Source organism: Hipposideros armiger, unplaced genomic scaffold (genome assembly GCF_001890085.2).
Source record: "Hipposideros armiger isolate ML-2016 unplaced genomic scaffold, ASM189008v1 scaffold_476, whole genome shotgun sequence".
NCBI classification, from domain to species: Eukaryota; Metazoa; Chordata; class Mammalia; order Chiroptera; family Hipposideridae; genus Hipposideros; species Hipposideros armiger.
In genome coordinates, this window is record NW_017731826.1 from 310,738 (window position 1) to 332,411 (window position 21,674).

General features: G+C 45.1%; 2 protein-coding genes across 2 annotated transcripts in view; both read left to right on the forward strand.

Annotated features, from left to right (window-relative positions):
• BMS1 (BMS1 ribosome biogenesis factor) overlaps positions 1 to 1,847 on the forward strand; it is a 52,026-nt gene extending 50,179 nt beyond the window's left edge. The window contains exons 22-23 of the mRNA XM_019666614.1: positions 648 to 809; positions 1,327 to 1,847. Coding sequence (XP_019522159.1) covers positions 648 to 809; positions 1,327 to 1,557 — 393 coding nt within the window. The 3' untranslated portion in view covers positions 1,558 to 1,847. The remainder of the gene's footprint in view (positions 1 to 647; positions 810 to 1,326) is intronic.
• Positions 1,848 to 3,529: 1,682 nt separating this feature from the next.
• LOC109395549 (uncharacterized) lies at positions 3,530 to 21,004 on the forward strand. The gene is made up of 5 exons (XM_019666615.1): positions 3,530 to 8,264; positions 8,644 to 11,080; positions 19,754 to 19,886; positions 20,241 to 20,322; positions 20,478 to 21,004. The coding sequence occupies exons 1-2, from the start codon at positions 7,915 to 7,917 to the stop codon at positions 9,206 to 9,208; spliced, it is 915 nt and encodes a 304-aa protein (XP_019522160.1). The 5' UTR covers positions 3,530 to 7,914; the 3' UTR covers positions 9,209 to 11,080; positions 19,754 to 19,886; positions 20,241 to 20,322; positions 20,478 to 21,004.
• Positions 21,005 to 21,674: the final 670 nt, after the last annotated feature.

The following is a 21,674-nucleotide window of genomic DNA, read 5'->3' on the forward strand; positions in this document are numbered from 1 at the left end:
ATGAGATCTATCTAGCAACCTTCCCACACTGCTCACCCGGGCCTGAGAGCCTGTCAGCTTGTCAGCTGCCAGGCTTAACCCTTACTGCAGACCTCAGGCTCAGCACAAAAAAGGCCAATTCTGACTTCTGTAGACTATATTTTAATTAACCAAATAGCATTGAGATATTAAATGATAATTAGCCCATTTAGATTAAGCTGGTCATTTCCAAACTCAATTCTTTTAAAAGTCTAAGAGTGCCCCAATCATCCAGCGGCTCCCAGCAGAATTGTAAATATATTCTTTGTATTTCTCTGTTTTGCCTGGAGCTGGGCATGTCACTTGAGGCAATCTGTGTTTGATAAGTGACTGAATCCTTATTTCTGATGGTCAGCAGATTCTGCTGTTACTGATCTTGTGGAAAAGCCAATCCATCGAGTAGATTTCATGCAAGATTTATTTATTTATTTAGCTGAGCCATCCTGTTACCTATTGGCAATTCAGCGGCAGCTCAGCTCGGGCCTGGCATCGAACTGCTGTTGCCCAGAGCTCAAACTCTTGAGCGAGATCTTAACCAGTTGAACCACTCGGCCGGCCCTCATGCAAGATTTAAATGCACATAGATCATAATTGAAGTATGTCACAGTCTTTGTTTTGTCTTGTTTCAGCCGATTGTGAGGCAAAGGAAGCACTTTAATTCACTGCACATTCCGAAAGCCCTGCAGAAGGCTCTGCCCTTTAGGAACAAGCCCAAGACCCAGGCAAAGGCAGGCAAGGTGCCGAAGGACAGGCTGCGGCCAGCCGTTGTGCGGGAGCCTCACGAAAGGAAGGTACGTCAGTGGCAGCTTCCTGAACTGCATTCAGATGTGAAAATAGTGCTTTCAGCAGCACCTTTGGCGTTTCTACTGTCTTCTCAGTCTTCATCAGGAAAGGATAAGGGCCAGAATTAGTCAGGGCACTGGAACTGGAAGTTAGGGGAAAGACCAGAGTCCACCCATTTCCCTCCTCACGTTTAGTCCCACTCTGCCTTGTGTATGTGACTGGGGATCAGCAGGCACCGAGCTGGCGGGTCCCTCTGTCCTGAGCAGCTATGCACAAGGTCCAGGCAGTTTTGTGGTGAGGGCTGATATTTAAGGATTTTGCCTAGTAAATGGGCTCCTACTTAATTTCTCCATGCAAATTAATGATTTTGTAGTTCACAATAAATTTTCACTAGGTTAATGTTCATTTCGATCATGAATTGATCCTGGTTTTGCAGTCTGCTGAGGCGTTAGGGCCCCTGGCACTTGGCAGGCAAGACTGCTGTAACTGTGAGAACACAGGTGCTCACTGGTCCTGTCCCCTCAGGTCCTCGCACTGCTGGACGCGCTGAGCACCGTGCATGGGCACAAGGTGAGGAAGGCCAAGGAGCAGCAGCACCTGCACAACAGAGAGCACTTCAGGCTGAAGCAGAAGGAGGAAGAGGAGAAGTTGAAGCGACAGAAGGACCTCAGGAAGAAGCTCTTCCGAATTCAGGGTCAGAGAGAAAGGAGAAATCAGAAGTCCAGCCTGAAGGGACCTGAGGAGCAATTGAAGTGAGCTGCAGACACAAAGATTCACTGGGATCTGCAGAGAGGGCGGCTTCCTGCATGATAGTGCTTGTGAAGGACAGGTCAGCAGACTGGAGCCCATGAAGACTGCTGGATGTGCTGCCCAGACTGCGTCTTTAAGAGTAGAAATGTGCTGATAGGACACCTGTCCATTTGGAGCATCTAGGTTATGCCAGGATTGAAAGCGACATAATTTATGGTTTTGTAGATTCACATTTCTTACCTGTCTCAGTGTAATTTTTTGTGCTATAAAAGTATCATTAAATATTTTCCTGTTAATTTTGGCTTAGTAGTAGTGTTCATTAGGAGTGAATGCTTGAAGATTGTGGATAATTACTTATTCTTCCTTGATGATGAGTCTTCCAGAAAGGGGAAAAATTGTAACTTGAAACCTCAGCTTTGAAGAAAATTTTAGAGGAGGGTGTATGGTAGAGTGCACAGCCAGGTTGCCTAGAGGCCACGTGACATGCAATGATGCAACAGCTGACTGCAGATGGGAGAGTCCAGCTCCTTCCAATAGCCAGACTTAAAGAGACTTGGAAAATGTAATACGGTGCTACTTTTGTACAAATTGCTTTTGCTTTGGAAAATATTCTTCACAAGAAAATGCTATTTATGTTTCCATATAACAGGCCACTTTAGTTAAAACAAGTTAATAGAAAATACTTAAAATTTTTCTTATCTCTAATTTCTTGCATAGTAAGAATTGATAGATATAACCCATCTAGTCTCCGAGGTCCTTATTTTTAAGAGTGTAAAGATGCTGAGATCCAAATTTCTGGGAACCACTGCCCTGAGCCCCCTCCTGTGGTAGCCCTCACGCTGCTCACCACCATGTACCCAGAACCTAACACTGGTGTTGGGTATCTCATAGATGTGCAACAAACAGGGATGAAGAAATGCCTTCTCTGTGACAGTGCTTCGATTTTTCCATCCCTGCCAAGATTCTGTGGCCCAGCAGTAAGTGCGCAGGAAGACGGGAGCTGCTGCCAAGTGTTCTGACGCCTCCCTGTGCCACTCTGAACACACTTCACTTGCCTAAGACCTTAGATGCAGTCGATGGCTTGCCAGTCGTAAGGGCAGAGGGCTTGAGTGTGATAATGTGCTTTAAAAACCGTAAGTTCTGGCAAAGTTAACATGATAAGACCTTAGTAGGGAAGTTGTTACCTAAGTGGAGCTATTTCATCAACGTCTTCCGTTTCATTTCCCTCCTGTGGAATCCTGACTGGAGAGAGAGAACAGAAGATGGGCCCAGTGCAAAGGGCTGATGCCACCTTCTGCTGAGGGACGCAGCCAGAGCCCCAGCCCGAGGGCCTGCATAACCAGACTTTGCCCTCTAAACGATGCCCTCTGCGTGCCCCCGAACAGAAGTACAGTGCTACCACATTAACAAAACAGAAAAGGCAACAGGTGAAATGAATTTTAATATTTTTATTTTTAGGCCAATATATCTAAAATATTGCAACACATAATCAATGTAAAAATAATTGGAGGGAGCTCAGGGATAAGTCCTAGAAGGAGGCTGGTGAGTGCTGAAGGGAGAATTGGTGGGTGCTGGGGCTTGAGGAGTTAACACCAGAGGTATCAGCTATCCTGTGTCCAGGGCTTGTGAGGAACCAGGTGTAGGGAAGATAGAGTCGGTCAGGGCTCCCTCACCTGGCCATTCGGTGGAACTGCCGTAGCGGCCCACCAGGTATGGAAGATGGAGTGTTGCACAGGTGCCGTCCATCTTTGAGGATGTCACTGTTTATGTGCCTTATGTAAGCACTTTGGCTGTGCACCACTTTTGTTCTCGCACAGTATAAAACCCGGCCATTTGTACAAGGCGTGGTGGTACCTAGAGAGCCAGTGAATAAAGCACGTCTACTCTGCCCTCGGCTCCAAGCGTCTTCTTCCAGCTCCCAGAGTCCTGGGAACTTGACACTGGGACCGTCACACTCCCCAACGTCGGAGGTTGTAGGAACAAAAAAGTTGGTCAGGCTCCCTTACCTGGCTGCCCTGCAGCAGTGCAGCGACCCGCCGGATGCAGGTATTGGAATGCTGCGCAGGCGCCGTCTACCTTACAGTTTATGTTTCTGTGCCTTATGTAAGCACGTTGGCAATGTGCCGCCTTTGTTCTCATGCTGTATAAAACCCGGCCATTTGTACCAGGCCAGTGGTGCCTAGAGAGTCACTGTATGAAGCATGTCGCTTCCTGAATAAAGCATGTCGCTTCCTATGGCTCCATGTATCTTCCAACTCCCAGAAGCGCTGGTACCCTCAACCGGAAGCAAGGCACTCCCGGACACTTGGCGCAGCGAGCAGGGTATCCCCAGTAGTCCCAGTCAGGTAAGGGCGTTGTCCGCCCCTGGGCAGGAGGACTCATGGCCACCACACAGCATGTGGCACCCGGTGGCCGCTGTTCTCACGAGTTGGGCCCCCATGGAGGGGTAGGAAGGCGTGGACAGTTCTCCGGTCAGTGTAGCTACAAGCTGTGGGCGAGCAGTTGCTGGAAGAGGTGAGAGCGCCAGCCAGCCGAGTGGGCTGGATATTTCTGGCAGTGTCACGCGTTCCATGGAGGCAGAGGCGCACATCGAAACAGCGAGTTAGGGACGTGCAGTCCTGGGAGGAAGCGCTAGAGACGCGGGTTTGCCAGCTTGAAGAGGAGCAGCAGTGGCCTGGGGGTTGAAGCGGAACCCCCTCCAGAGTCCTTGGCTGGAGATGCGGGTGAGAGCGAAGCCACTCCTCATCCCCAAGCCCGACCCATTGTGCACCAGAAGGTGAAGCACGAACAGCCGCTGGGTGGGGGACGAGTGGGGAGTGGCTGCTGGCCACCCCATGATGACTGAGTTCACAACGTGCACTCCCTACACCCCAACTGAGCTGCGGGAATTGGGGAAGCAATGTCGGCAGCGTCCCTGAGAGCCGATTCCGGCGTGGTTGCGTTTGTGGGATGAGGGAGCAGACAGCATTATTTGCTTGGCAGACAAAATAGAGAAGCTGGCCTTTATAATGGTGCACCCATCCCTGCGGCAGCGGCTGCAGAACAGCCACCGATTTGCCCAAGGTCAGGGCAATCACTCCCTGATGGAGGGGCTCATTGCTGCAGTGTGCACAGTGTGGACTGATAACGGGCAAGTTTCCTGAAAACATCAGTAAGTGGCAGTCATATACTGAACTTGTGCCGATTGTTCCTGAGCTGGGCATGAGACATGTCATATTTGATCCCAATACACGGGAGCCGGACGATGAGCGGTTTACGGCCAGCATGAGGGATCTGGTCCTGGATACTGCCCCCACCCCCACCCCACCCTGCGAATGCTTTCGGTTCCTTGGTTGCAATTCTTCCACCCTAGGTGGGGCGGGGGATTCATGAAGTAACTACTGCCATGGCAACCTTGGGAGATGTGGAGAGCTGGAGGCAGGGCAAATTAGGACATGATGTCCGTAAGAGAACAACCACAAAGCCCAAGGTGGAAGTGCATGGGTGAGTTTGAGGGCCCCAAAAAGTGATGCGCATGCAAATGTGGAACGACCTCATAGCGGCAGGGGTCGGTCAGGAGAAAATAGACCGGCAACCCAATGCTGTTTTGCTGGAGTTGTGGAAAGCAGTTGTACCTGGGGCAGCAATTTCCACGGAGTCCCAAGGGGAAGCCCGGGAAGCCCGGGAAGGGACGGCCTGTGGTCCTGCAAGAGTTCATGCGCTCTCCTGAGACCGGCTCCTTCCCTTTTGACTAGGGAGGAGGCCAAGGTACCGGGTCGGAGGTGATGAGCAGGGACTGGAGGCCCCATGTGAAACTGTCTATACACTGGTCTGCCAATGCGCAAAGAGTACTGGCCCTGGTTGATACCAGCGCAGATTGCAGTCTGCTTTGTGGGAACCCAGAACTGTCCTCTGGACCTGTGGTCCATATTGACGGAAAAGGGGGAAGGACTGTGAAGGTGAAAGCTGTTTCCTCGCCACTGGGCATTGGCTAACTGCCTCCCTAACCACCCCCACCCCCTACAGTGTATGTCTCCCCTGTACCTGAGTATATTCTAGGGGTGGGTGGACGTGTTGTACAGCCGCAGTTTGCAGACTTCCCATCGGAGTGTTCCGACTCCAAATTCGAGTGGTCAAAGCGGTGCTGCGTGGGCATGCTCACCATCCTCCTCAAGTGTTGCCACAGCCCCAAGAGTGGTGACAGTGTGACAGTATTGCCTGCCAGGGGGGCATGAGAAGATAGGCTGGACAGTGTTAGAATTGGAGAAGACACATATCATGAGGCCAATGCAGTCCATTTAATTCCCCAGTCTGGCCAGTGAAGAAGCCAAATGGGACGTGGAGAATGACTGTGGACTATAGAGAACTGAACCTTGGCATGCTGCTGTGCCCTAGATCCATAATGTGATGGACTGGCTGGCTGTTTGCCTGGGCACTTTCCGCTGTGTAATAGACTTGGCAAATGCCTTCTCCATTGACATTGCGCCTGAGAGCCAAGAGCAGTTTGCGTTCATGTGGAATGGATGTCAGTGGACATTTTTGGTCCTCCCACAGGGCTATTTGCATAGCTCCACTGTGTGCCATGGGTTTGTAGCCCAAGATTTAGCTCGATGGGAGCACCCACCCCCTGTGGCCCTGTTTCATTATGTTGACGATGTGTTATTAACCTCTGATTCTCTTTCAGATTTAGAGCAAGCAGCTCCCTCTCATCTTCGCCACCTGAAGTCACGTGGCTGGGCAGTGAAATGAGGAAAAGGTCCAGGGCCCTGACTTGTCTGTCAAATTTTTGGGTGTTGTTTGTTTGAGTAAGACAAAGGTTATACCTGAAGCCATTGTTGACAAAATATAGGCCTTTCCCAAACCAGCCAAAGTCCCAGCTGCAAGCTTATCTGGGTTTGTTGGGATACTGGCGGGTGTTTGTGCCCCACTTAGCACAAGTGGCAAGGCCCTTGTACTCCATGGTGAGAGAAGGAGCCTCGTGGGACTGGACTGAGGCCACAGAGCAAGCATTTGTTGCTACAAAACGGGCAGTGCAGCAGGCACAAGCTCTACAAGTGGTAGACCCTAGTCGCCTTGATGTTCATGTGACCCAAGAGGGGTATGGTTGGGGCCTCTGACAACGGCAGGAATGTCTCTAGTTGCCAGTAGGGTCTGGTCCCACTTATGGAAAGGAGCAGAAGTCTGCTACTCCCTGATAGGGAAGCAGTTGGCTGCTGTGTATGCAGCTTTGGTAGCTACAGAAGCCATCACAGGTACAGCAAAGGTGTTGGTGAATACTGCATATCCCATCCAAGGTTGGGTACGGACATGGACCCAGGGACCCAAAACAGGGGTGGCACAGACCACCACCATCTCCAAGTGGGGTGCTTACCTGGAGCAATATAGCACCCTCAATTCAAGTCCTTTGGGTGCAGAGTTGCAGCAAGTCTTAGGGCCTGTGGAGCTTGTAGCTCAGGCCGCACCAAGCACTCTGCCCACAGGGGAGGGTTGGAGCCTTCGCCCTACAAGGGATGGCCCTCAGTACCTGAAGATGACTGGTATACTGATGGCTCCTGCAGAGGGACCCGTGTGGACGGCCATTGGAGTCCAGCCTAAGACAGATACCATTTGGTTTGATACTGGGGTGGGCCAGAGTAGCCAATGGGCTGAGCTCATGGCTGTATGGATGGTATTCAGCCATGAACCAGGGCCCCTAGTCATTTGTACAGACAGTTGGGCCGTGTTCTGGAACCTAATGTTGTGGCTCCCCACATGGAAGCACCAGAATTGGTTAGTAGGACACTGTCCGTTGTGGGGTCAGGCCATATGGCAAGACCTCTGGGACTTAGGGCAAGGAAAGGAGGTGACTCTTATGCATGTTACAGGGCACTTGCCCCTAATGTCCCCAGGCAATGATGACACAGATGCCTTAGTGCCGGTCTGATGGCGGGCCCCCGCCACTGATGTGGCCCACTGGTTGCATAGGATATTGCAACACGCTGGTACAAGAGCCATGTGACAAGTGAGCAAACAATGGGGCCTGCCTTTGAAGTGGCAAGAGATAGCAGATGCCTGCCACGACTGTGTCATTTGTGCTCAAGACGAGCCCCAGTGGAGAAAGCTCCTCTGGGAAACACAGCAGCTCACACGAGGGAGAGTGCCCCTCACACACTGGCAAGTTGATTACATAGGCTCCTTGCCAAGAGCTAGCAACGCTACTTATGCTTTCACAGCCATTGATATGGCTACGGGTTGTTGTTTGCTTGGCTGTGTCTGGCAGCAGATCAACAGCATACTGTGGCCTCTCTTACGTGGCTCTGTGCCCTCTACGGGTGCCCCCAAGTTATTCAGAGTGACAGAGGCACTCACTTTACGGGACAAGAAGTGCAGTGCTGGGCTGCCAGGATGGACATACAGTGGTTGTTCCACACCCTGTACAACCCACACGCAGCTGGTACAATTGAACGCTGCAACAGCCTTTTGAAGCAAGGCCTTCAGGTGTTGAGACACCCGCTTATGATGCACGACTGGGCTTCGCACTTATGGGAGGTTTTGAGAACCTTGAATGAGAAGCCTCGGAGGGGAGGGCCCTCACCAGTGGAGGCTTTGCTGCATGGCACAGCTGCTCCTGTACAGTTGCAGGTTAATACAAGTGAGGTCCTGTTGAAGCCAGCATACGTCAGAAGTGGGAATATTCTGCTGCCAGCGCCTACATGCTTGAAAGCAGGAGAACAACAGCAATGGACTTGGCCCTGGTGAGTCAAAAGCTCCCACTGTCATTGGCTGGGCTTGGTGGCCCCATGAGGGGCTGGGTTAACCCATGAGTTGCAAGTGACGCCAGGAGTAGTGGCCAAGTGGCCACCACAAGTAGTGTATGGAGGTCCCGATGTGGGGACGATTTTGAGAGAAACCTTTGTACTTTCCATGTGGCCTATTATGGGGTCTCCTGTCCTGTTGCATGTTGAAACCATGCAAGGGTCCCCAAGTGATGCTGTAAAAGTGTGGAACCACAAACCTGGGAAATTGCCAATGGCGGTGACACTCCTCTCTTGAGATAAAAAGCTAGCCTGTATCCCTGATGGGAGAGATTTGCCATTGCTAGTTCCTATGACTACTGTTTCTTTCCACCCTTAGGTGCCTATGGGTTAACACAATAATGGACTGGGTCCACACCTATGCCGGTATGGCCAACGTCTTTGACTGCTGTGTGTGCACAGAGTTTCCGGTCAGCACCGCTGTGGGGCTGCTGTGGTGCATCCATCCGGCTACTGCAGAGGACTGGACTTGGTTGCGAGGATGGAACCCCTGGTACGAGGCCTGGGATGCAACCTGGCAATACGTTCTCTCATGCATGAGGGCGCAGAGAAACCACACCAAGCAGTGGCTGAGCCACGCAATCTGGGATGGATGGGGGTGGCTCATGAGTGAGAGTGTGGAGCTCACCCAGCTCATTCCTGTGTGTTTGGAACGACAGACCAGCGACAGAGATGTGGGCTGGGTGCCTGCAGCCCTTTGCCAGAACATAACCCGAGTGCCTGAAGGTCAGGTGTGGTGGAATGGCCAAAAGCAACAGGGGTTAGCCCCTACCACTTTTGTCCCAAAAGGGGAGTTTGTGGGTTTGTGGCCTGTATGGATGGCCCTACCTCCCTGCCAAGTGGACAGGGAGTTGTACATGGGGGAGGCTGTACCTCCCAGCTAGCATACGACCCACACTAGAGAGTCGGCCCCAGAATTGGGAGTTGTTTAGAGCCAAGCACCACCGCGTCAAGAGGACACCTTTGTGGTTTTATCCACTGGCTATTGTGAGCCCCCAAGCCAGTTCCATTGTAGTGGAACTGCAGGTGACTGGTCTTGCTGAGCACACCACCTGGGCCCTCAACCAGACCCACCCGGCCCTAGGCCTCCTAGCAGAGAAAGTAGACCAGATGAGGAAAGTAGTCCTCCAGGACAGAATGGCTTTGGATATTTTAACTGCTGCCCAAGGAGGCACCTGTGCTGTTGTGCATACAGAATGCTGTGTGTATATTGCTGACAATGAGAAGAGTGTAATCCAGGCGCTGTCTGCCTTAGCCACAGAGATTGATGGCATTCAACGCCTGACAGGAGACCCCTACAAGAGTGGTGGGCTCATCTGTCCTTCCCCTGGAGATGGGTTGTTGCCCTTGCGGGAGGAATAGCATATCTCCTAGTGGTGTTTTGTTGTTCCTTGTATTGTTGCTGCGGGCTTTGGGTACAGGGCTCAGTCCTGCTCGCACGATGGATACTTGGGGCGAGGACCCCAGTCCCACTGGGCATACTAGCTGGTGAGGAACCCTTAAGGGGTGGAGTGTAGGGACGAAAAAGTCGGTCAGGCTCCCTCATCTGGCCGCCCTGAGGCAGTGCAGCGACCCGCCAGATGCAGGCGGAATGCAGTGCAGGCGCCATCCACCTTACAGTATGTTTATGTTATGTATCTTATGTAAACACCTTTGGCAATGTGCCGCCTTTGTTCTCATGCTATATAAAACCCGGCCATTTGTACCAGGCCGGTGGTGCCTTGAGAGTCGCTATATGAAGCATGTCGCTGCCTGTGGCTCCGGAGCGCGTATCTTCTTCCAACTCCCAGAAGTGCGGGTTCCCTCAACTGGAGGCAAGGCACTGTCCAACAGGGGTTTTCAGGGACAACCCAGGATGCCCAGGTGTCTGACCTGCAGTGGGGACTGAGCTGGCTGGTGTGCTAAGTAGAGTGATGAGCTCAATTTTAGGGCATAGTACCTGTGAGGTGGCCACATGGAGACACCTGAGGAGAGTTAGAAATACTGTTTGAAGCTCAGGTTGATACACTATCTGGGCTTAAAATGCTCTCCTGACAGGCATCAACACCTGTCTGGAATGGGCAGAATTATCTAGGGAGGGGTCAAGATTGAACTCTGGTTGTTCTCAGTTCAGCATTGTTTCCATTAGTTCAGTATCTTCACACACCTCAAAGATCAAATCCAAGCCATGTACGCAGACCAGTGCCCAGGTGATCCTGCTCAGGTCCACTTGACTGAAAGCTGAGGAGGTTCAGCTAAGCAAGGGTGTGCACAAAGCCAGCCACGGACATGACATCCACAAAGAGGGAAGCATGTCTTTCCAATGTCTTAAGAGTACCTAGTAACATGCACGCTTGACTATCAGTGCTGAGATGCAGGGAGGGTCTGGGTAGAGGGCTCCAGGATCTGCCACTCATTAGGATGTGACTGAGCAAGTGCCCAAGAATCTCTGAGGTTCAAGCTTCTTGTCTGTAAGATGGAGATAATAAACCCTTCTTGCAGTTTGTGAGGATTTGATGAGACTACATGCAAAGTAACTGGTACAGAACAGGTTTTTACATTTTGTATTTCCCCTCTAGTCTCATTTGAAAGCAGTATATAGGTCTGTGAATAGATTCATGTAACCGCCAGCAGTCAGAATACTCAGGAGGCCCCTCCCTCTAAAGCACTCCTTCATACTGTGGCCCAGCCCTCCCCCAACCCCTGCTGACTACTGATCTGTTTTTCATCATCACAGCTTTGTCATTCTGAGAATATCACGGAAGTGGAACCATGTGGTAGGTGATCTTTTGCAATTGGCTCATTTCACTAAGCATCATGCCTTTGAGATTCATCCCAATTGTTCTGTGTATGAACGGTATGTTTCTTTCGATTACTAAATAGTACCCAAATGTACAGAGAGACCACAGTTAGTTATCCATTTGTCAATGGAAGGACATTGTGGTCGTTTGCAGCTTTGGTCAATTATGAATGTAGCTGCTATAAACATTTGTAGAGGGATTTCTGTGTGAACATAAGTTTTATTACTCCAGGGTGAATACCCAGGAGCAGGACTGTGGAATCACGTGGTTTCGTAGAATTGTCAGACATTCCCAGAGTGGCTGTACATTTTGCATCCTCCCAGCAATGAAGGAGGGTTCCAGTATGCTGCTGCTTCATCAGCACTTGGTGCTGCTATGCAGATAATGCGGGGTGAGGCGGTTAGCAGAAAGTCCGTCTGTAACTTTTGACTCCCCCAAAGCATAGCCACTAATAGCCTTACCAATAACACAAACAGTTGATTAACACATATTTTGTATGTTATATATATTATATGCTGTATTCCTACAATAAAGTAACTTAGAGAAAAGAAAATATTAAGAAAAATAAAGAAAATACATACACAGTAATTATTGAAAAAAATCCACGTATAAGCCAACCTGTGCAGTTCAAAACCTGTGTTGTTCAAAGGATCAAATACACTTGTTATTTTAACTGTTCTAGTGGGTTTACAGTAATACCTCATTGTGGTTTTAATTTGCACTTCCCTAATGACCAATAATATGAGCATCTTTTCATGTGCTTACTTACATTTCATATACAGTGTCCTCTTTGGTGAAGTTTATGTTTAAGCATTTTGCCTACTTTTTATTTAAATTGTTTTCTTATTATGATTTTGAGAGTTCTTTATATGCATATACTCATATTTTGGAGTAAGTCTTTTGTCAGATATGTGATTTGCAAATATTTTCTTCTAGTCTACTGCAGTGTTTTCATTCTCTTAACAGTGTCTTCTGCAAGATTTTTAATATTTATCAAGTCTAATTTGTTATTTTAAAAAATTTTATGGATTATGCATTTGGTGTCATGTTTAAGAACTCTTTTCCAAACTCCAGGTCATGAAGATTTTCTCTTATGTTTTCTTCTAAAAATTTTATAGCTTTATGATTTTTATTTTGAATAACTTTTATATAAGGTATAAGATTTAGGTTGGAGTTCTTTTTTTTTTAACTTATAGACAACAAATTGTTCTAATACCACTTGTTGGAATACTGAAAGACAATTCTTTCTCTGTTGAAATACCTTTGTATCCTTGTCAAAAATCAGTTGGGCATATTAGTGAGGGCTTATTTCTGGGCTCTCTGTTTCGTTTCATTGATCAATGTGTCTATCCCTTTGCCACACAATCTGGACTACTGCAGCTTTATATTAAGGCTTAAAATTGGGTAGTGTGATTCCCCTAAATTTATTTCTCTTTTTTAAAAATTGTTACAGGTATTCTACAGCCTTTCCCTTTTGATATAAATTTTAATAAGCTTGCCTACATTTACGAAAAAATCCCACTGTAATTTTGATTTCATTAAATCTATAGATCAATTTGGAGAGCACTGATGTCTCTATTCTGCAAGTCTTTTGATCCATGAACGTGGCATATCTCTCCGTTTACTTAAGCCTTCTTTGATTTCTTCCATCACCATTTTATAGTTTTCAGCATACAGATCCTGTGCATGTTTTGTTAGATTTATGCCTAAGTTTGTATTTTTTTAACACTTTTGGAGCCATTGCAGATAATACTGATTATTTAGTTTGTTTTCAAGTTGTTCACTGCTAGTTTTTAGAAAAATGATTGCTTTTTGTGTGTTGAACTTATATCCTGCAACTTTACTAGACTCGTTTATTAGTTCTAGGTCTTTTTTTTTTTGGCAGATTTCTTGAGATTTTATACATAGGCCATCATGTCTGCAAAAAGGCACATTTTTTTCTACCTTCCTTTCCAACTGTCTGCCTGTTCTTGGTGTATTGCACTGGCCAGGACTTCCAGTATAAGGTGGAATTGGAATGGTGAATATAGGCATCTTTGGCTTGTTCTCAACTTTTTTGTAGATGTTCTTTCTAGTTTGAGAAAATTCCTTTCTATGCTTAGTTAGCTGGGAATTTTTATTGTGAATGGATGTTGAATTTTGCCAAATGGTATTTTGGTGTCAATTTATATAATGTGTTTTTTTTTCATTTTTAGACTGTTAACATAGAGTCCATTGATTTCTTTTTCAAATATTGAACCACCATTACATTCCTGGGATAAACCTCTCTTGGTTGTGGTATATTGTTCTTTTGATATTTTACTCGATTTGATGCACTAATGCTTGAAGATTTTTAAATATATCTTTATATCTTTAATAGTTACAGGGGCTATTCAGATTATCTGTTTCATCTTGAGTGAATTTTTATAGATTATAAAATGGAATTTATTTAATCTAAGTTGTCACATTTAGAGGCATAGAATTATTTGTAGGATTCTCTTACTATTATTATCTTTGAGGTCTTTCATTCTTGATATTTGTAATTTGTGTCTTCTCTACTTTTGTTCTTTGTCAGTCTTGCTGGAGGTTTATTACGTAATTTTATTGATTTTTTTCAAGGAATGAGCTTTTTGTTTCATTGATTTTCTCTATTCTTTAGCTGTTTTCAATTTCATTGTATTCTGCTTTTTATTATTCCTTTCTTGTACATGCCATGATTTTATTCTGCTCTTTTTTTTCTAATGTCTTAAGGTTGAAGCTTAGGTTAATAATTTGATATTATTTTGTCTAATATAAGCATTTAATGCTGTACATATACCTGTAAGTATTGTTTAGCTGCAAGTCACAACCAGCCTTCTAATGGGTTGTGGTCACAATGTTAGTTCCATTTACAAAGCCCTGGCAGTGTTGTTTGGGTCAGTCCCAGGTGTCTCTGCTCAGTGGTCTGTGTAGGATCTGGATGCTGATCTATCTCTTAGGTCCATGCTCAAAAGTATGCTGTTCAGTGTTGGATGTATGCATGCACAGCTCAGGGGGAAGCCCAGGAGCTCATAAACAACATTTGGAGGTCAATATCCTGAACTCCTCCAACCCTATGATTTCCCTGACACTTTCCAGTTCTCTGAGGATTTTCTTTTTCACCCTCCATCCAAGAAACTGGGGCTTTGTTTATTCCACTCTGTAGCTTCTTTGACAGGACTATGCCCACATCTAGGGTCAAACAGTAAAAGAACAGAAAGAGTAAGAAAACAATGGTTTAAAACTCCCCAAGCCCACCCTACTTGGACCACAGCCCTGCCTATCAGTAAAGGAAGTGTTTGTGGTCTGCAGAGGACAGGGGCATGAAAAAATGGAGAAAAGAAAAAAAGGGGAGGGGGGATCTTGCAGTCTCTCTGAGTGTTAGGAGACACTTTCCTGCTCCTCAGCCTGAACTGGAAGGCTTTCCTAAGCTTTCTCCTTCTGCACTGATGTCCACTTCCATGCTCAGGCTGCCTAAAGATAGCTCTGTGAGATAGTGGGGAAGAGAAATGGTAAAACTCACCACCAACTCAGTTTTACTTGAATTATTGTCTCCTTGCCAAATTCTCCTGATGTTATTTGATTTTAAAAGTCCTCAACTAGCTTCTCTATGCATTCTATCTAGATTTTATAGTTGCATTTCAGTGGGAGACACAGAGTGAAATGTGCTTACCATTTTTCCTTCAACTAAAATCCTCCCCCTCCCCACTTTTTTTCCCTTAAAATAAATTCCTACAAGGAGACCCCAAGGCCATTTTTTAAAGTGCTTTTTATTTTGAAATAATTATAGATTTATAGGAAGTTTGAAAAAAATATACAGGGAGGTTCCTAGTGCCCTTTACCCAGCTTTACCCAATGCTTTCCCCAACATCTGGCATAACGATAATATTATATCAAAATCATGAAATCAACCTTGGTGTAATCCACAGAACTCAGATTTTACAAGTTATTCATGTACTCATTTGTGTGTATGTATGTGTTGCTTTATGCAATATTATCACACATGTAGCTTTGTGTACCTACCACGGATCATAATATGTAACTGTACTATCCCCACAAGGCTTTCTCATACTACCACTATCTAGCCACACACCCTTCATCCCATCCCTAACCTCCAGCAGCCATTGGCCTGTTTTCCATCTCTGTAATTATATTACTTCACAACTTTATAGAGGCAGAATTATATAGTATGTGTCTTCTTAAAGTTGGCTTATTTCACTCAACATAATTTCCTTGAGTTCATCTAAGTTGTCACATGTATCAATGGTTTGTTCTTTACAAATACTGGGTAGTATTCCATAGTATTAGTGTACCACAACTAATTTAACCACTCACCATTGAAGGACATTTGAGAAGTTTCCCATTTGGGGGTGTTACAAATAAAGCTGCTATGAATATTCATGTTAAAGATTCTGTCTAAAAATAAGTTTTCATTTCTCTAGTATGGAAGCCCAAGGTTTCATTTTTGGGTCATATGGAAAGTCCATTTTTAGCTTTAAAAGAAACTGCCAAACTATATTTTCAAAGTGGTTGTACCATTTTACATTTTCACCAGCAATGTATGAATGTTCTGGCTCTCTGCATCCTCATCAGCATTTGGTGTTATCATTTTTTAAAGCAATTTTAATAGACATGTAGTCTTATCTTATTGTGGTTTTAATTTCCACTTCCCTAATGGCTAATGATGTCAGACATCCTTTCATGTGCTTACTTGGCATCTATATATCCTCTGTGGTTAAATTTCTCTTCATATCTTTTGTATATTTTTAATTTTGTTTATTTAATGTTGAGTTCTGATAGTTCTTAATATATTCTACTCATAAGTTCTTTGTTAGGTATGTGACTTGCAAATATTTTACCCTAGCATATAATTTGTTTTTTTTCATCATCTTAATAGAATCCATGCAGAGCAAAAAATTTTCATTTTGATGCAGTCCAACTTATCAGTTTTTTCTTATATGGATGTACTTTTGGTGTCAAGTCTAAGAGCTCTTTGCCTAGTCCATTCCTTTCCCTTCCCTTCCTTTTTCTTCCCTCCCTTCTCCTCCCCTTCTGCCAGTGCCTTGATCTTTAACTTCCCAGCCTCCAGAACTGTAAGAAAGAAATTTCTGATGATTAAGTCACCCAGTTTATAGTATTTTTGTTATAGCAGACCAAATGGACTAAGGAAACCCAGGAACTCAGTGCAGTGTCACCCCTGTAGTCCTATGTGTCCCAGTCAGTCTGCCTTCCTCTTTCTACCTTATAGAGTCCTGTTGTGATTGTCTCTTATGCAGTGTCCAGTGCATTTAGTCATATTTAGAGGGAAGGAGGAGGGGCAGATGAGCCCACACCATCTTGTTATGGAACACCCAGGCAATTTTTCAAGCATTTGGAACATGTAGACACAATGTCTGTACCCTGGGAAGAGCATAGCAATTCGTATTCCCACCAGCAATGTATGCATGCATCCATTTTCTTCACTCATGAAAACATCTAATGTATGATTTTTGTTTTAAAATTTGCTTTTGGTTCCTAATAATATCATTAATTGACATGGGCTGCTGGCTGTATTCTGTGAATGCATATCTTGGAGATGCCACAAAAAGGGTTAAGTAATTGATGGAGCCCAGACCTAAGATGAAAACCATGAAAAATTCTGGGGAGGCAGAGCCCAGTGGGGTCTGGGATGGGAGGCATATTCTAGCCCATGCAGGGTCAGGCTGGAGCAGCTTCTCAATTACGGGCACCACCCCAGGTCACTGCCTGCCCAGGACTACTCTCGTGAGGAGATCCTGTTCCAGACACAGGTGTCCAGGCAATGCCAACATAGTCCAGAACCTACCTGGACTGGATACCACATCTGAGCAGGTTAGGTGGCTGCCCCATGACACCTCCCTATACACCTCCCCATGACAGTGTAGGGTAGCATCCCCTGGACAAAGGCAACACCCAGGCTAGAAGGACAGGAAGTTCCTGAGGGCCAGATCAGCCGGTGGGGATGAGCAAAAAGGGATGGCTGAACCTGGTATCTCACCCTACACTGCTCTCAGGAGCACCCTGGCCAACTTCCCTAAACTTCCTGGAAGGTGTTGCCTGGGAATAAGCCTTCCTGCCCCTCCTCCCAAGTATACTTGGCTAGTACGGTGGCTGACCTTCCCCAGGGAAATTGAGTGGCCATAAGGAAAAATAAGACACGTGAGAATACTCCTAGAGAGAAAGACCACAAACTGAACACCAGAGAGAGCAGATAGCTAGACAAGACAGAAACAGTATTTACATGTGCATAATAAATATCCACAGGAGGATATTGGAAATCTGAGGCTAGTGAGGCAGTTATGAAGAAGAACCAGCTGGGGATATTGGGTATGAACAATATAAGTGCCAAAATGACGAACTTGATAGGAAGGCTAAAGAGCAGAAGAACAAATGGACTGGGGATCAGGTTGAGGGTTCTAGAAGAGAGGAATAAGAGGCCAATGAGATGGAGAGTTAAAGAGGGACAGACATGAGATGAAGAAGCATTCACATTTGTCTGATAAGAATGCCAAAAGGAGAGGAGAAGATCAATAGATAAGAGGAAATATCTGAAAAATAACAGAATTTCCCCGGTTCCTGCCAGTGGTGAATGTGCTCAATGCTTTTAATTTTTGCCAGTCTGGTAGGCAAAAGAAATATTTCATTATTGTTTAAATTTGCATTTTTATTAGGTAACTAGTGGGCTTTAGCATATTTTCAAGTGTTTATTAGCCATTCTTATATCTTCTATGATTTGTACGTATCCTTTGTTAATGTTTCTGTTGGGTTGTTTACCGTACTGATTTTGTGAAAGCTCCTTATATATTCTGGATATAAACCCTGTGGCTCTTTATAAACCTTATAAATATTTTTCCCCAGTATAACACTTGTTTTTTGATAAGCCCACAGTGCCTTTCTTTGCACAGAGGTTTTAAATGTCCACACAATCAAATCTGGTATTTTCCTTCATGGCTGTGAGGTTTTGTGTCTTGTTTCGGTGAGTCATTCCTACCTCTTTAATTACAAAAATGACCTATTTTAAAAATCTTCCTACTATAAAAGATCTCTCCACATGCTTTCTAAATTTTTAATTTTCTTTAGCTTAAAAATATTTAATTAGTAATTATCAGTGTTACTTTTGAAATTAATATTATTGATTATTGGTTATATTTATTTACTTTTATTGACGGATTTACATTTAATTTAACTTAATTATTTGAAGTAATATATGAATATATTCAGCGTGTAAACAATCCAACAAGATAGTAGTGAAAAAGGATGTTTCCTCTTTAACACCCTCCCAAACCTCTCATCTTACTTTCCTCTCCACACTAATTGCTGATCTGTTTGATGTGTATCTTCCAAATAGCTCTCTTTCTAGTAGACACTGAGAGTCATACATTGTTATTTTCCTCCATGTAGTGTCTTTAAAAAACAAATACAAGTAGGATATTTTGTTTGGAAATTTTTTATTTTTAACTATTATTAGTGTCATGGGAGGTCTTTTTTATATCATTGCAGTGTGTGTCTGTGTGTGTGCGCATGCACGTGTGCACGCACGCACGTGTGCACGCATGTGTGTGTGATCCTTGTTTAGTTAATCTTTTTTTAAATTAAAATTTATTGGGGTGAAAATGGTCAACAAAACTACATAGGTTTCAAGTGTACAGTTCTATAATACATCATCTATACACTGCGTTATGGGTTCACCACCCAGAGTCAGTTAATCTTGTAGAATGAACTGGGGAGTTTCTCATTTTCTTCTATGCTGTAGTAATATCCATAATAGCAATCCCCTGTCTCTGGAGACAGATGGACCCCCTCTAATGCCTTGGTTACCTGTTTAGTTTGTTCTATGTGTATTGTTCTTTTCAGGTTTCCTGCCTCCTGTTAAGCCGTTTTGGTGACATGTACACACACACACACACACACACACACACACACACACACACATGCACGCACACACACACATGAGGTAGGACAATGATGTTAATGAACTCGCCCTAGAAAAAGTGCTACATACGTCATAGCTGAATATCACTATTGTTACCTTCAAAGTACTCCCCTTGGGAAGCTATGCATCGATGCCAATGCCTAGTCTACCCTTCAAAGCAATTTTGGAACTCTTTTTCTGGAATGGCCATCAGAGCTGTCATATTACCCTTGATGTCCTGAATGTCATCAAAATGTCTTCTTTTCAATATTTACTTTATCTTCTTTTCAATATTTATTTATTTAAGTCATAAATTTGATTTTTTTGATTGTCTTGCATTGTCTGATGCAAGAGCCGTGAATTGTTGGTGAAAAGTTCACATAGCCTTTTTCATGCAGCCTTTTCAGCACTTCCAAATAGTAAACTTGGTTTCTAAACAGGTTAACTGTTTGTCCAGTTGGTACAAATTCATAATGAATAATCCCTGTGATATCAAAAAAGGTTAGCAACATCATTGCAACTTGTTCACATACTTAATTGTCAGACCTCATATATTTCCTTCTAAACACCAATTTTGTTGAATTCCATCATTTTTATATAAATACTATTGTCACTGAGTTCCAAATACTTTGTAATTTTCATTGTGGAAATTAATTTTGCTTCCAAAATGCATTTTTAACATTGTCTTCTTATTGTTTCTAATTTTATTGCAACCGGGTAAGAGAGTGTGATTGGTGAGAGGTGCTGAAGTGTCCTTGCTCACCCTGCACAGTAGCAGTGCTCCCAAGCACTCTGAAGGAGGTTGATGAGAACATATAACCTCTGTTGGGTCTGGGTTCAAAGCTCTCTGTAAAAGTGAGTTAGACGTCAACTATAATTTAATATACATATAGTCACAAGATGTGGAGTACAGTGTGGGGAGTGGAGCCAATGGAATTGTAATAGCTATGTATGATATCGGGGGTAGGAGCAGTGGATTAGGGGAGAGGGGTTGTCACTTTGTGAGGGGTGAAAAGCATAACTATTGCATTGTTTTGTACACCTGAAGCTGATATAATAATAATAATAATAATAATAGTAATAATGAAACGAGTTAGAGACTTTACAATCTGTTTTCCTGCTTTGTAATAGCTTCATTGGTTTAGTTTGCTCAGATCTTTGGTGCTAGTAAGTCTTATTAACACATTCAGGCTGTTTTTGTTTGTTTAGGCTGAAGGGGTGAAGGAGTAAAGAAAGGCCAGTGTTGGCCGGGACTGGCATATTTTCATCTACCGGAGTTGTGCCTTGCCAGGTAAGTGCTCCCCTGTCTCAGATTGCTCAGTGAGCACAGCTGGTGGGAGTTGCATAGTGAGGTGCATTTCCCCTGGGTTGGGGATGGGGTGTTGGTGTCTCGCCTCTGTTTGTTTTTGGCACTGAGACAATACCCACTTCTCTGCTTCCTAACAGATCTTGTTGGTTAGCTGGCTTTCGCTTGGGATGGGCTTCTGGCCAGCCCACTGTGAGGAGATGGGACTTCCCAGGAATGAAGAGGAACGTAGGCAACTGCAAGAGCACCAAGGCCCCGGAGTGGGGGTGGGAGGGGGTGTTGCTCTGACATGGAGCATGCCCGGAAGGCCCCACACCTGTTCTCCAAAAGGTTCTCTTCCTCCCATGGTGGCTCCCAGGGTACCTCCTCAGCGTGCAGCCCTGTCTTGCAGTGCATCTCCCCAACTCCTTCAGCTTCTCACTCTGCTCTCCCACACTGCCTTACATCTTCCCTGAGGTTTATGAGAGCTGATCCTGCATGCTGCTAAGAGTGTGGATTTTTTTGCAAGCAGGGACTCAAACAGATATTTGCACCCCCATGTGCACAGCACCATTATTCACAACAGCCAAAAAATAGAAGCAGCATAAGCATGCATGAGTAGATGAGTGGATAAACAAGTGTGTATAACCATACAATGGAATATTATTCAGCCTTAAAAAAGGAAACTCTGAACAGGCTACAACATGGATGAATCTTGGGGACATTATGCTAAGTGAAATAAGCCAGTCACAAAAGGATAAATACTATATGATCCTACTTACATGAGGTAGCTAGACTAGGCAAATTCATAGAGACAGAAAGTGGAATGGTGGCTGCCAGGGGCTGGGGGAGGGAGAACGGGGAGTTGTTCACTAGCACAGCACTTCTGTTTGGGAAGATAAGAAAGTTCTGGAGATGGATGATGATGACGGTTGCACAACAATGTGAATGTACTTAATTATTATTGAACCGTATACTTAAAAACAGTTAAAATGGTAAGTTTTATGTTATGTATGTTTTACCACAATTTTTTAAAAAGATTTTATTGGGGAATTGGGGGACGGGAACAGTGTTGGGGAATTGGGGAAGGGGACCAGCCAAGTTGTTGTTCTTCAGTCTTTGTTGTGGAGGGCGCCAGTCGCCATCTGGCTTCCCGTCAGAAGCTCGTGGCCTCTAAGCTCAAGGTGCTGTGTTACAACCTTAGTTGCGGGAGAGCGTAGCCACCATCCCATGCAGGAGTCGAACCCAGCAGCCTTGTTGTTAAGAGCACGTGCTTTATCCACTGAGACATCTGGGCAGCAGCTCAACTCAAGGTGCCGAGTTCAGTCTTAGTTGCGGGTGGACATAGCCCACCATGG

What these genes read in the sequence shown, in the direction of transcription:
- LOC109395549 (XM_019666615.1), top strand. Translation starts at nt 7,915, where the DNA reads ATGGACATACAGTGGTTGTTCCACACCCTGTACAACCCACACGCAGCT. An exon ending in CAGCAATGGACTTGGCCCTG is followed by an intron (nt 8,265 to 8,643) that starts GTGAGTCAAAAG and finishes TTCCACCCTTAG; the next exon opens with GTGCCTATGGGTTAACACAA.